This window comes from Phascolarctos cinereus, unplaced genomic scaffold (genome assembly GCF_003287225.1).
Source record: "Phascolarctos cinereus isolate Bilbo 61053 unplaced genomic scaffold, phaCin_HiC Scaffold_4;HRSCAF=312, whole genome shotgun sequence".
NCBI lineage: Eukaryota > Metazoa > Chordata > Mammalia > Diprotodontia > Phascolarctidae > Phascolarctos > Phascolarctos cinereus.
Window position 1 is genome coordinate 255,785,402 of NW_027555847.1, and position 14,727 is coordinate 255,800,128.

General features: G+C 35.5%; 1 protein-coding gene across 1 annotated transcript in view; it reads left to right on the top strand.

Moving 5' to 3' along the window:
* Positions 1-14,486, top strand: part of HABP4 (hyaluronan binding protein 4) — a 43,280-nt gene extending 28,794 nt beyond the window's left edge. The window contains exons 5-7 of the mRNA XM_020971700.2: positions 6,370-6,544; positions 10,266-10,448; positions 11,388-14,486. Of these exons, the coding sequence (XP_020827359.1) occupies positions 6,370-6,544; positions 10,266-10,448; positions 11,388-11,444 (415 nt within the window). The 3' untranslated portion in view covers positions 11,445-14,486. The remainder of the gene's footprint in view (positions 1-6,369; positions 6,545-10,265; positions 10,449-11,387) is intronic.
* The last annotated feature ends 241 nt before the right edge of the window (positions 14,487-14,727 follow it).

The window sequence follows — 14,727 nt, forward strand, 5'->3', positions numbered from 1 at the left end:
GTTCTTCTAAATTGGTGTGATCAGGTGTTTGCTCCTTTCCTGGCCTGTGCTCTGGTCTGTGAGTGACCACAAGCACTTTTTCTGCCTTGGCACTGTGAGGAGGATTTCTTCTGCACTGCTGCCACAAGCTTCACCTCACCAGCACTCCTTCTTGCCACAGCACTGCCACCCAGGACTGCAACTCAGATCCAAGCACTGGCCAAGCAAGAGAATTCTGCCTCAGCACCAGCACCATCAAAGAGATCCCTCTGATCAGCCATTTGATCTCCCCACCATCTGTGGGCTGAGAGCTCCACAAGCAGCTTCTGCCACTGTTGCCACTGCCCTAGGGCTGCACTAAGGCCAGGACTGGACCATGCTTCTTTCTCAACGTGGTCACAGACCTTTCCCACAGACTTTCTAACTTCTCTTTGGCATTTGTTGGTTGAGAAGTCTAGAAACCACCACAGCTGTCTGTGATTCAGTCTACTGAGGCCTGCTTTGTCTTTGCCTGTGCAGCCTACATTGAAATGTGCTTCTCTCCCAGCCCAGCACAACAGACCTTTCCTATCAACCATCCAGGTTTTCTTGGCTGGAAATTTGTTTCACTCTGTCTTTTGGTGGGTTCTGCTGCTCTAGAATTTGTTTAGAGCCATTGTTTTTTACAGGTATTTGAAGGGGTTTGGGAGAGAGCTGAAGCAAGTCACTGCTTTTTCTCCACCATCTTGGCTCTGCCCCCACCAGTTCTACTTTTTAAGGAGTTCTTTTCTTCAGTGAATTTATGTACAATTTTTTCCATTTGGCCAATTCTGTTTTTTACCAAGCTGTTGGCTCTTTTTTCGTGATTTTCTTACATCATTCATTTCTTTTCCCATTTTTTCCTTTACTTCTCTTATTTGATTTTTAAAATCCTTATTTTGGGGCCTGAGACCCATTCACACTTTTCTTTAAGGCTTTGGATGTAGTAGTTGTGGCTTTGTTGTCTTCTGAGTTTGTGCTTTCACTTTCCCTGTCACCATAGTAAGTTTCTATGATCAGGTTCCTGGTTTTTTTTTTTTTTGGTTGTTTGCTCATTTTTTTTTCAGCCTATTTCTTGACTTTTAACTGTGTTAAAGTCAGGCTCTACTTCCAGGATGGAGGGCTCACTGTCCCAACCTTCAGGTTTTTTGTGCAGCTGTTTTCAGATCTAGTTCTAGGCATTTGTAATTTATTAGTTCTTCCAAGTTAGTGTGATCTAAGGAGAGGTATGTTTACAACTCATCTGGCCTGTGCTCTGGTCAGTGAGTAATCACAAGCACTCTTTTCCAACCTGGAACTGTGTCCAGGGTCCTTGCTCCCTGGTGTCTGTAAGCTCTGGTGTGCTAATGCTGCTTCTCACCCTGGGACTACAACCCAGGCCTGCAACCTAGATCTGACTATGGGCAGTGCAACAGAGTCTTGCCCCCTACCCCCGTGGCAACAAAGGGACCCCTGTAATTTCCTTCTGACCAGTTGTCTGACTCCCTTACCTTCTGTGGGCTGAGAGCTTCAGAACCTACCCCAGCTTATTTAATCACACCCAATGCCTGCTACTGGTTTGCTAGGGGCTGGCCTGTATTCAACTTTACCCCTGTGTGACAGACCTTTCCTGCTGACCTTCTAAGTTGTCTTTGACTGAAAAATTATTTTACCGTATCCTTTTGTTGCTCTAGAAGTTGTTTTGAGGCAATATTTGAAGTTGTTTGGAAGGGAATTTGGGAGATCTTAGGCAAGTCTCTGCCTTTTCTCCATCATCTTGGCTCTGCCCCCTACACCAAATTTTCTAATTTATAGCAACCTTATCTCTTTTATATATTCTGTGACAATTATGTTGTCTTTGATAGGAATTTTTCAGAACTTTTCTGGGAATTTTTCCTTTTGAATTTGGCTTTGTTTTTCATGTGTATTAGTTCTTTACAAATGGCTTATTAATGACATGTTTAATTAAGCATAAAGCCAAAGTTAAAAAAAAAAGCAATTATCCCGTTCAGAGAGTTCTTGCTTCTTGAAAGTTCAATGAAACTAGCCACTTGATGTCTAAACTCATCACTCAATGGGAAGGTGGGGATTAATGAGAAAAATAGGGAGAAATGCTATTTGCAGAAAATTTTATCTTGTGCATAAGATTCCCACCACCACCATGCCCATATATCCATTGCCCCAGAAAGCAGAGCTGTTTTTCAGCATTATAGGACTCTGTAGCTATTTAACAATATTACACAACATGTTTGTATTTTGGCATTTTCCCATAAATACTATTAAGGAAGGGCCTGAAATATTTGACAGTTGACAATTCTTTCTGTTTACTTCTCACTTAAATGCAGCTTGAAATCTCCCTGATATGATCGCTGTTACACTAAATATATAATACCATGTTATTTTATATTTTCATATGACCTGTAGTTTAAAGAATTGGGATCAAGAGTTTGGAGAGATATGTTTGTTTATAAATTAGAAGGAATAGCCTTCAATGTCTTTATTGTTTCATTAGAATTAGCCCATAAAGAGAAAAAAGAACTTTTTTAAATGGAGCATTTGTTTTAATTATATATTAGGAGAAATAATTCATTGTGTTTTATTTTTGCTTCCAGGTTTTTCCCCCCTTTTTTAACTTTTCTTTTTTTCTTAAATATGTATGCATGCACATGCTTTCATCTTATCCTGAGTGGAATACCTTATTTAATGCATTTGGACTTGTGTTATTGTGAATTTTGCTGCCAATTTGAATGCAAATATATTGACCTCTTTAATAGGAGATGCGTGCTTTTGTCAAATATGTTGAGAGTATTGTTTGCCAACTATGTCTGTTGTCTTTTTTCTTTTTCTTTTCCAATCATGTCTGTTTTCTCTCACAATATTTACACTTTGAAACTGTTACTACCTAACATTTTGTTTACATAGGGTTCTCTCTTTTTCTGTCTCTGTCTTTCTCTCCACCCACCCCTCTCTTTCTCCTCTACTCCCCATGCTGGAACTATGGGAGTCCCTCATGCACCTGATCCCACTCCTGATCAGCACAGGAGATTTGACTTCCTCTGTTTCTGACCTAGACTGATTCATCCCTTCTTAGGAACCGTAGTGGCCTCCAGGGGCACAACATATTGGAGCTGCAGTTAGTGCAGACATACAATTGGCTTATCATCCTGCAGCTCAGAACTCCTGAACTCAGTTAATCCACCAGCTTCAGCCTTCTCAGTAACACAGATTATAGGCATATGCCACCATGTCCAGCCCTACATAACTTTTAAAAAATCAGGCTTTATTGGCATCTTTTGTTTTTACATGATCTTCATTTCCCAGTATATGTTCCCCCTCTCTTAAATAGGTCTATCCCTGTTAAAAATGAAGAGAACAATAAGACAGTTCAGTAACCTGTCAGTCAAGTCCAACAGCATAAGATCCTTGAAAGTAAGAATTGTTTCAATTGTATTTTTATTTCTAGCATGGAATAGATGAGATGCTTAATAAATACTGGTTTAATATTTTCCCTACTTGTATATTGGATCTTCGCCTCCTATCTTTTATCTCTTTGGGGCCAGCTCTAGCTTCAGCAAGTCCATTGATTCAGGGTCAATGTTAAAATGCAGTGAGGAATTCATGGACCATAAAATGCAATAAAAACAGGGGAGGACTGGTGACAAAGGAAAACAAGATTTAAAGATACTAATTTAAATAAAACAGCTACCCTTTTGCCTCAGCATTCACTTCACCAGCCTCTAGGTTTGAAAGGCATTCCTATAGGGCAGTGGGAATTTTGCTTAAAACCTATGCCAACTCTCCAAGGGGGTGCCTTTTACACTTGAGGCCAACAAGACCAAGCCTCCAAGCTCTCTTAAAGAAATAGCTCAGCCTCATAAAACATGTGCTACTCTTCCCATTTTAGTCATTTTCCAAACCTGATTCCAAATTGCTTTCCATACTAGCTGAACCAATTCACAATTCCACAAACAACTACTTAACTTTTAAGTTTTGGAATTTTTAAATGCTAGTGACTTTTTAGTTAGGAGCACCACCATATCATATTACATTAAAGAAGAAAATCAGAGAGAAATATAAAATGTTTGAATTCAAAAGAAGACTCCAGAGTTTCAAAAATCATATTTCACTTTGTTCTGTAATATATTTTCAAAGACTATTTCTCTTGTTCTAAATTACTTTCTTTTTTATTCTTTTTTTTTCTAGGTAGAAATGTAAAGCTATCCCGTGTAATAGATTATACTTCATTTTATGCAGCATACATGTTCCTGAAAAACTCAGGCTGTACCTGAGCAGCCGGGTGCATTTTACTTAAGGAAAACTCCCAAAGGATTCTTTGCAGTGTGAATAATTGCTTCCCAGTTTTTCTGTTTAGTGTTGGATTTTTGGTCTCTTGTATCAAACTGGCATATCATTTCTTGGCATACTTTGAAATCTGCTTTCTCCAGATCTAAAGCACATATCCAAGACTACCCAGCTCACGCTCTCTCTCTTTTTATTGTCATGAATTCCAAGATGAAATGGTCATTTGCCCCAAAATTTCTGTTATTCCTTCCATAGCAATTTTTAATCCTTGATGAAAATCAGATCCAAAATAGAAACTCTTGTTCATTCTTCCATAAATTTCGAGTGGCAAATTGTCATATTATTGTTGGCAACAATATACTCTGAACATATTTCTGACCTGAAGTTAATTAATATGTATTCATTCCTACTGAACATCAGGTCACTGCCAAAGCTTCTATTAAGGATTCTCTTTAGTGCTGTGTCAACTGAGCAATTCTTAAAACTATTACAGAGGAACAATCATTTTGGCAGTTTTTGGTCTTACTGCTATTTTTGAGTTGCTTTTGAAATTATGACCTACTTTCAAAGCATGCTAAATATATGATCTTTACCCAGTCACTCCTTGGCAATATTGTACCTTACTATGCATCTCTTGTCAAAATAAGCAGGAAAAAATCGAGTGTGGAAGAGGAAGATTTTCTCTAAGCATGTGTTACTGAGTGAAGAAGAATAGAAAAGGTGCTGTGTTAGGTTGGTGATCCTAGGGAAAACACTACATCTGTTTTAAAATTCACGGCTTTGCATGTGACTTACAGTCTTTATTTTATTTCTTTTCCAGCCACTCAGTACTTTCAATTCAGGATCTTTTGTTGTGTCCAAATAATTTGTAGATAGTATTCTTATTTTTAAAACTTTAATAGATTTTTTTCTTTTTTGATTTGATGTGTAGTTGAAATTAGTGATTTATATCAACTAGTGTCTTATTGTTTGTTTAAAAATTCTTAAATAAATAGAAATCTTTGAACTTGTTTTGTGAGACTAATTCTTTAATTAACATAATTGTTCTTTTTTAATGTTTCATTTGTCTTCTTGTTAGCCTTCTGTTACGAAATTATATAGAATGTGTGCTGTTAACATTCTTGGTAGTGAGACATTTCTCATTTATTTTGTTCCTATACTTTTTTCCTTTTAACTGTTGGCTTTTGATTTTTCTTTTTGTTTTTCTTTTTAATTTTCATTTAATTTTTTATTTTTAACATTCATTTAAAATTTTTTTGGGTTCCAAATTCTCTCCCTCCCTCCTGCTCCTACCCCACCCATTGAGAAGGCAAGCAACATGATAGCAATTATACAGGGGAAGTCATGTAAAATATATTTCTATATTAGCCATGTTGGAGGGGGAAGCAAAAAAAAAAGGAAGAAAAATAAAGAAAGTGAAAAAAATATGCTTCAGTCTTCACTCTGCTGGGTTTATAAAACCTTCAAATCATTCAACCTTCCAGCTTAGTTGGAGTTCCTGCTGTATTATCCCTAACACAGAATCATAAAATTTTAGCATTAGACGAGCTCTTAGTATTTAAAGCAATGTTTTTTATGTAGAAGTAAATCTTCTTGGTATAGTCTGTGAAGTTTCCCATTAGTTTCTCATTTTTGCAGACTTTTCCTTCTGCTTTGTCTGTTTAGCACATTTTTTTTCTTGTAAGAAAGGCCTTTAAAAATACACATCATCCTTAAGTGAATCTTGAAAAAAGCATACATTTTAGGTCTAGTTTCTAATTCAATTGTTTGGTTAATTTTTAAAAATTTTTTTGATAAAAGGCTTCTCTTGATGAGTCATCCTTCATTTTGTTTCTTTGGGCATTTTATGCAATCTGCCATGAGAATGGGTACTTGTGACATTATTGTCAATGGAGTTCATGTTATGCCTATTTTCTTGATACCACCTGAAGATGAAATAGTAACTATAGTAAGAAATAATGAAAAACAAAAATTCAGTGGGAGATTATAATTAAATATTTTCCCTTATATTAGTTTATGCATGGTGTTTGTGTGAGGGGTAGGTGAAATACATTGCCAAACTGAAAAGTATCACTTTTCCTTTCTTTTTAGAGTTGCTGAAGTTGGGGAGCTAGAGGAAGAATCTCAAGTTCAAGAAATGACCTTAGATGAATGGAAAAACCTCCAAGAGCAAAATCGACCAAAGCCTGAATTCAACATCCGAAAGCCTGAATCCACTGTTCCTTCCAAAGCAGTGGTGATTCACAAGTCAAAATATAGAGATGATGTAAGCATTGCCTTTTAACTTTTAGAGACAATTCTAATTTTTTCCATGTTAGGAGAAAGTGCCTCCTTTTTTCTGACAATTTAGCACTAACAGCATTTCAGCTCCTTTAAAAAATCATTTACAAATTCTTTAAAAAAAATTTTTATTGCTATCTGTTGAAGTCAGGACCTAGTTTCAAATTCCACCTTTGATATTTATAAACTGTGTAAATATTGGGCCAGTCACTTAATTTTTTGACCTCTAAAATAAGGAGGCTAGACTATATACTTGCTGAGGTTCCTTCCTGCTCTAAATTTATTATCCTATACTTCTTCCCCTTCCTTGACACAAAAGATATCCCTTGTGTGACAAAGAATAAAAGAGAGGGGGAAAAAAATCAATTCATCAAAACTAATTAACCAAGTCTGACAATATATACCAGTCTGGAAAGATGTACATTTTCTTGAGTCTTCTCATGGATTAAACTTGATGAATATAATTAAGAAATCAAATTCTTACAAACAGATAATCAGAAATGATAGAAACATAGTGAATGACTCATATCTTCATTATTCTTTAAAATAACAAATCATTTAAAATACAAAGCAGTATTTTCCACTGAAATTTTGAGTTGTATAGCTTCATAAGCATAAGCACTTATATTTTAGAAATGTGTTAGGATGTCATAAAGCAAGTTTATTTAATTGCCTTTTTTAAAAATAAATGCTCTATGCTAAATGAATTTTATTTGAATCATCCATAACTAAAAATATGAACTAGACGCCAGAACTTTATATACTATTTACTAAAATACTAAAATTATAGTAGAACATGTAGTTCAATATCTCCATTTTATAAAGCAAAATATATTTATTCTTTAATTATGTGTTTATATTACCCTTAGATTTGTGTTATTTTTTAAAACAATATTAATATTAGTACAGAATTCTAAGTTTAGTGACACATTAAGGCAAAGGAAATGGTATAGGGTATTTAAACTCACTCTAGAGTTAGCATCTCTCTTTAATAGCTTTGGGTTCTGTTTTGTATGGATTTCTTAAAGCCTCGATAACAGTATTCATACAGTAGTATATTATACTTATTTGTATAGATCTTATTTGCATAAAGATCTAGACACTGTCTAGAATCAAACAAAATCACATTAATAAGTAGGATTTTTTTACCCTTTTTTGTTAATTTATTTTGATTTATCAACAATCACTTCCATAAGCTTTTGAGTTTTAAATTTTTTCCTCCCCTTCTCAACTCACCTTTCTCCCCAAGACAGCCTACATTCTGATATAGGCTATACATTAACATTCCTATTAAACATGTTTTCACGTTAGTCAAGTTGTAAGGAAGAATTAGAACTAATAGAAGGAACCACAAGAAAGAGGAAACAAAGCAAAAGAGAAGGAAAAAAAAGAGCAAATAGTATGCTTTGATCAGTATTTAAACTCTATAGTTCTTTCTTTGGATGTAGATAGCAATTTTCCATCATGGAAATTTTTGGAGATGTCTTAGATCCTTGCATTGCTAAGAAGGGCTAAGTCTCTCAAAGTTAGTCATCACACAGCATGGCTGTTACTGTGTACAACGTTCTCCTGGTTCTGCTCACTTCACTCAGCATCAGTCCATACAAATCTTTAGGATTTACTCATCTTAAGGAAATGATTGTGTTTTGCCGCCTTATGTTTCCTATTGGGGTATTCTACACATAGCCTACTGCTGATTTAAATCTTGGACCATTATGCTTGACTGCTTAGAAGAACTGTTAGGAGTGTTATACCACCTGAGAATAATAATAATAAGTTGCCAATTTGTTTCTTTGCAATAATTTTAATAACCATATTGTTATATGAAAGACAATATGGCAAAACACTCCAAATTATAAGAACAGAATTATTCCATCAAATTCCTTTCCTTGATACATTTCAGTGAACATGCTAACATAACTTATTTTTGTGCTTATCCTCTGAGGATATGCATTATAATTCTTTGTATTAAGATTTCTCTTCTTGAGGCAATTCAAATGGAAGCTTTTGTATGGGTGATGAAAAATTACATGAACAATCAGTCAGTAAGCATTTTTTTAAAACACCTGTAGTGTGCTGATGATGGAAGTACAAGGACAGTAGCAAAATTTGAAACTGTCTTCAAGAAACAGAAATTTTCTATTGGGTGAAGACTGCAGGAATACACATAGATATATACAGAACAGATACAAGGTACTTGTAGCTGAGGGCACCAGGAAAGACTTCGTGTGTGAGGGAGTGCTTAAGCTGAGTCTGGAAGGAAAACCAAGGATTCTCAGAGGAAGAAGAAATGGAGGAGGAGGAATACTTTCTATATCCCAGGGGCACAGAGAAAAATGTGAGGAATAGCCAGAATAGTCTTGCTTGACCAGAGTATGTGGAAGGAAGTGAGATGTAATAAAACTGGAGACAGGTTGGAGCCAGATTATGAAAAACTCCAAATGCCAAAAAGGTGTTATCTTTGATCCTCGAGGTAATAAGGAACTGCTGGAGTTTACTGAGTATAGAAGTGGCAATGGTCAGATCCGTGTTTTAGGAAAATTGCTTTCGAGGTAGGGCCACTAGGTGGTACAGTTGATAAAAAGCACCAGGTCTGGAGTCAGGAAGATGAGTTCAGATCTTGCCTCAGACACTTACTAGCTGTCTGACCCCTGGAACCCTGTTTTCCTCAGTTTCCTCATTTATAAAATGAGCTGGAGAAGGAAATGGCAAACCACTCTGGTATCTGTGCCAAGAAAGTGACTGAACAACAACTACTTTCCAGCTGGGTAGTGGATGGAGAGGCAGTGAGACTAGTTAGGAGGTTTTCGTAATAGTATAAGTGAGAGATGATAAAGGTCAATTTTGGGGCAAAGACAGCCTGGTCTTTCTTTATAAGCTATATTGTGAGGAAAAGAGTCAAGGTGGGGGGGTGCTGCTTGGCATGGATGGGACAATAGTAATGAACAATGAACATCCTGTGTGTACACAAACCCGTGAATATATGTGCTTACATAGGATGAAGATGTTTGTAATGGAAAAAATGGAATAAAAATGACTAATTTGAGAAATAAGCTGGTGATATTAAAAAATAACCCCTTCAAGTTCTTTTCTATTCACTGCAACTCTTGAGAATATCATAAAATGTTATTCACTATTATGTATTTATTAAATAAATGTTCTTAAATATACTCATAGCATAACATATATTAGATATATAGCATATACTTAAAACAACCTTTATGAACAAATGAGAAATAACTTCAAAAATCATCTCTTAAGATCTGAGTTGAAATATTTAGACAATCAAAATGTCCTTGGAGATTTAAACACTTATCTTTGCTGATGCTGATATTCCCTGATTTTAGAATGACAGGCTTGGGGAAAACAGGATTCACCGTAAGCATTATATTCTGATTCAGTCCTTAATTAAAATAGTGCTAGAAATAGATTCAAGAAGGTATAATTGTGCAAACTGTACAGATACATTTATTTGAAAATCTAATAAAAATGTAATTTTTGGTTTGCTTAGTGATAGAATTAGATCAATTCAAAGTGTAAACTTTTTAGCTTTTGATACTATTAGATGAAATGTAGGGTCTACACACACGCACACACACGCACAGCATGTCTGAATGGTTTACCATAGTTTAGATGCTAGAACCATACAATGGCAGACCTGGAAGGGACCTTGGAGATTTGTGTACAATAAAATAACTGCCTTTCAGATGATAAAGGATGACTATGAGGATGACACCCATGTTTTCAGAAAAGCAGCCAATGACATCACATCCCAGTTGGAGATTAATTTTGGTAATCTGCCTCGTCCTGGGCGAGGAAGCAGAGGTAGTACGCGAGGTCGAGGAAGAATCAGGAGGATGGAAGAATCTGGACCCAAACCAGAAGTTGTGGTAGGTATTTTGTTTATTTAATAAGTACTGAACTATTTTGTAAAGCTAGTGAAAAGATAGGGATGATCAGTATTTTGTTTTTTTGTATACCACTACTTAAATTCACGATGAATCCATCCTTTAATATCTCTGAGCTGTCCTACACTTTATACTTTTTCTTTCATAATTGCCTGATGTTTCAATGTATAAAAAGAAGGTACCTTGATTGCTGAGAGGTGTGGAAAATAACCTTCTGTATTTTCACATGCCCAACAATGGTCTCTCAGGCATAGTCATAGGAATTTCTTGAATTTCCAGATTTCCAGAATTCTTGAAGAGCAAGCAAAACTCCTGCTTTTCACATACTGAACAAAAACCTCAAGTTGGATAGCAGTCATGTTAGCTAGGATATCCTTACTGATACAGAAAAGGTTAATGGGTCCTATGGTTAATAGTTCCCATTATGTTACAGTGCCACCTTGTGGGTAGCTTATGATACAATTTATGAACTTTATTTTTTGACCATGTTAATTAATATGTTAGTTCTAGCATTATAAAATATATAAACAATCTTTTGGCAATATTGAATAAAAGAAGGCAGGTATTAAAGGTAATCATATAGTCCTAATTAGAAATCAAGATGGTGGCCAAATGAGAAAAGAAATCTGGAGGGAAAGGAGAAATGCTTTCTTTGACATGACATTCAGTACTAATATATATGCTATGTACATTCAGTTAAAGTACTTTTTACCCAAAAGTAGATCATCTTATTTCTTTGGTGCCTGTTATGAATAAATGTTACTAACTTCTCACGTGTCTTCCAGGATGGCTATGGCAGAAACTTGGAGTTCAGGAAAGAATACTACTTGTTTTAGAGATTCCATTCTTTTATGAGCATCCCTTGGTTAAATTAATGCTCTTCAATATGCTAATTTTAAGATATTTCTTTTTCTTTTATAGACACAAATCATCGCTCCAAACCCAGATGACCCTGAAGACTTTCCTGCTTTAGCTTGAAAGAGCCCTCATTCAACAGCATCATAAAGTAGCTTTGGCACAGCTATGGGGGAAAAAAAAGACTTTCCTTCTATGGGGAAGAGGGATAGTCTCAATTTATGAAAACAATAGAAGTTGCTTTTTCCCCCTTGTAGTGTGAACTTGTTGCACTTTTTGGTTTGGGAGTTTGAGGTAGGTGCAATTCCAGAGGTTCCTTAGAGCAAGAGGTTCTAGATTCATTAAGAACTTTCTGCAAGGTGAGGGATGATGATCATTGTTATACTCAAGGGATTTCAAATAAAGTTCAAGAATGACGTTCGAGATGTGTATATAGAGAATGTATTGAAATTTTTCACAAAGCTAAAGAGTAATATAAGCTATAAATTATAGTCCATTGTTCAGGCTACATCAAGCCCTGTAGACACTGGAGGTTGTTTTGCTTCATTATTAAATTATATATAACTTGGACAAATTTAAGCAGTAACAGTTATTTTCAGAGACCAAAAAATTAAAATACAATTGAATTAATGGTTTTTCTTATGTGTGTATAAATGTTATGTATCTCCTGAATGTTTTTGTTTTCTTTCATTTGCAAGGTAACTTTCAACTCTATGCCCTAAAAGAGACTTTAAATTTTTTATTATGCAAATATTGGTCACTACCTCATGACATGCCATATTTTTAAGGGGGTCAGAGATTATTGGGCAGGCAGGAGGGAAAAGACCAAAGCCAGGTAGGCAGTAGCTTTTTAACAGTGCCTTGATCTTTGTGGTGTTTTCAATGTTAGGTCTTACTAAGAAAATAAGAAAATTTACTTAGTGCACAGATAAAAATGTTTGCATAGTCTCTAGTTTGATGAATTATATATCATCTGATATAGCCCATCAAGCCTGCAAAAAAGGGGAGAAAGGAAAAGGAGATGATAAAGGGGAAAATAGGTTGGTTGGTGGCAGTGACAAAATTTATCATAGCCTTTGCTCCCTCTGTGTATAGTTTTATTTCTGCCTCATAGAGTCCAAGATCAAAAAAGCCACTTCAAGTTGCTGCTACAGAAGATGGGAGAAACGTTCTTATCTGCTGCTGTCTCCCTGCTTCCTTCATCTTGCTCCCTTTCATAAAATTCAGCCAGATTCATTGGTGTCATCGTCAAAACAAGGAAGAATGTGAAACTACTTCACCCCACTCTATTCTTCAACATTATATAGGTTAAAAGAGAGTAGCAAACTTCTGTTTAATAAACAAAAAAGCTGTGTGGAACCATATAAAAATTTAGTTCCAAATGTTTTTAAATTACATCTAGCTCACCTATTTTTAGTCCCTTGGTATTAAATTCATATTTGAGCACTAGAGATATGTTAACAGATTTGGTATCATTTCTTCCCTTTGGTAAACACAATAAAACAAGACTGCTAAGCTGAAGTAAAAAGAAATTAGTAAGAATGAATGTCAGGTTCAATACTATCCGTTAGTATCTTGTGGGAATAGTATTTACATTTGTTAAGTTGTCATGTTAACTTATTTCTCCTTGCTGTGTCTCAGAAGAAATTGGCAAAGTAGAAATAGTCTATAAAAAACATATAATAATAATAATAAACATAATAGTATATAAAAAACATCCCTCTGGATGTAGGTTACACATGGTGATTGACTTGACCTCACATTTAGCCAAAATGCCTTGTGCTTTTCAAACCTTAAAATGCTGCACCATGTTGCTTTGTCTCAGATGGCATACTTTGCCCATACCTTAGAACAAATGTAATTCGGGGGAGCATGGTTTTCAAAGGGCCTGTTGTCTCATCTGAGCCTCTTCGTGTACTTTGTTAACTAAGGCTGACCCACTGGGTGTGTAGACAAGAATTGTACTGTATGGTGGTATGATTTTGTTTTAATTTTCTAGTGTACTATGAGGAACTGTCTGGTTCCTAGAGAAAACCAGAAAGCAGGGAAATTTTTATTCAGTACTTTATTGTAGCAGTAGAAGATGAGACTGTGGGGAGGAATAAGAATTTAGCTGTATATATTTGTCATAATTTTTTTTAGCCTCTACGTGGGTTTGAAAGCAGATCTGTCACTTGCCAACCTATTTCTAGGGCAGGTGGTGCATGTTTTGTTTTTTTTTTAACAACACAAAAAAGGAGGCAGTTTCCTAGAAGGCATATCACTGGATGCTGTCAGGTCTTCCTATTTCCTAAAATAGTTTGTTCAATAAGATCAAAGTGATCTGGAAGCCCTTCAGGCATTTTAAATTTGTAGCAAAAGAATTCAAAAGTACACTTAAAGGGGGAGGATGGGTTGGATTAAAACAAGAATGAAAAAACTGCAATCTAGATCAAGGTGTTTTACCTGGGGCCCTGAATTTTTTTTTTGTCTTTTAACAACTGTTTTCAATGTAATTGGTTTCCTTTGTACTCACATATATTTTATCATTTACAAACGTTATTCTAAGGAGGAGTCTGCCACACACTAAACTTAAGAGTCCCAAATCTGGATAGTGTCTGACACATAAGTAGTCGTTTAATGAATGCTTGTTGACTGACAAAAATCTAGTTGCTCTAAGCCTACAAAATATGTGAGTTATAGAACTTCTGGTTACCTAAGGGTAGGCCAATTCTGTTGTCTGTATGAAAATGGTTCACAAGTTGATTTCCAAGGAAATAACTACTGCTGGAGTTGGGTTAGATATGTCTTAATTTTTTGGAAACTGGTGTTGTGGTTTGATTTGGTAGGAAAAAAAGTCACCAGTAACAGGTGAGAAGTGATCACAATTTTTGTTCAAATATCATTCTATTTTGTTGTGAATAGGTTTCATAACTCTATCATTTGGATAAAATTTCAGGTACAATGGTTTTAAATGCCAGTTGAACTGATCCTGAATTGTATCACATGGCTAATGTTAAATAGTGATTTTATTGATAAATCTGTGGTGGTAACACTGTACTACTTACGATCCCATATAGATGAATGCTACAGCAGCAGCATTTTGTACATATTTCTCTGCCCTGTTTTGAACTCAATAAATGTTTCCTGTATGTGTTCCTGTGAATAAATGTAAACATTAAGTGATTTTCCCCCTTTGAAACAAGTCATGTTAGTCAAAACCTTATGAACTAGAAATCTAATATTATTAACAATGAGAACAGTTGCATTCTTTGATCATTACTTTTAAAAATGGCATCTCCCAAAAGTTGGTATACAGTCTTTCAGATTTGAAAGTTTCCAGGTTTCATTTGACAAGTGCTGCCTTCTGTTTCCTTTCAGCATTATGAGGAATACTTTCTGAGGTCAATTCGAGTGGTGTCCAGCT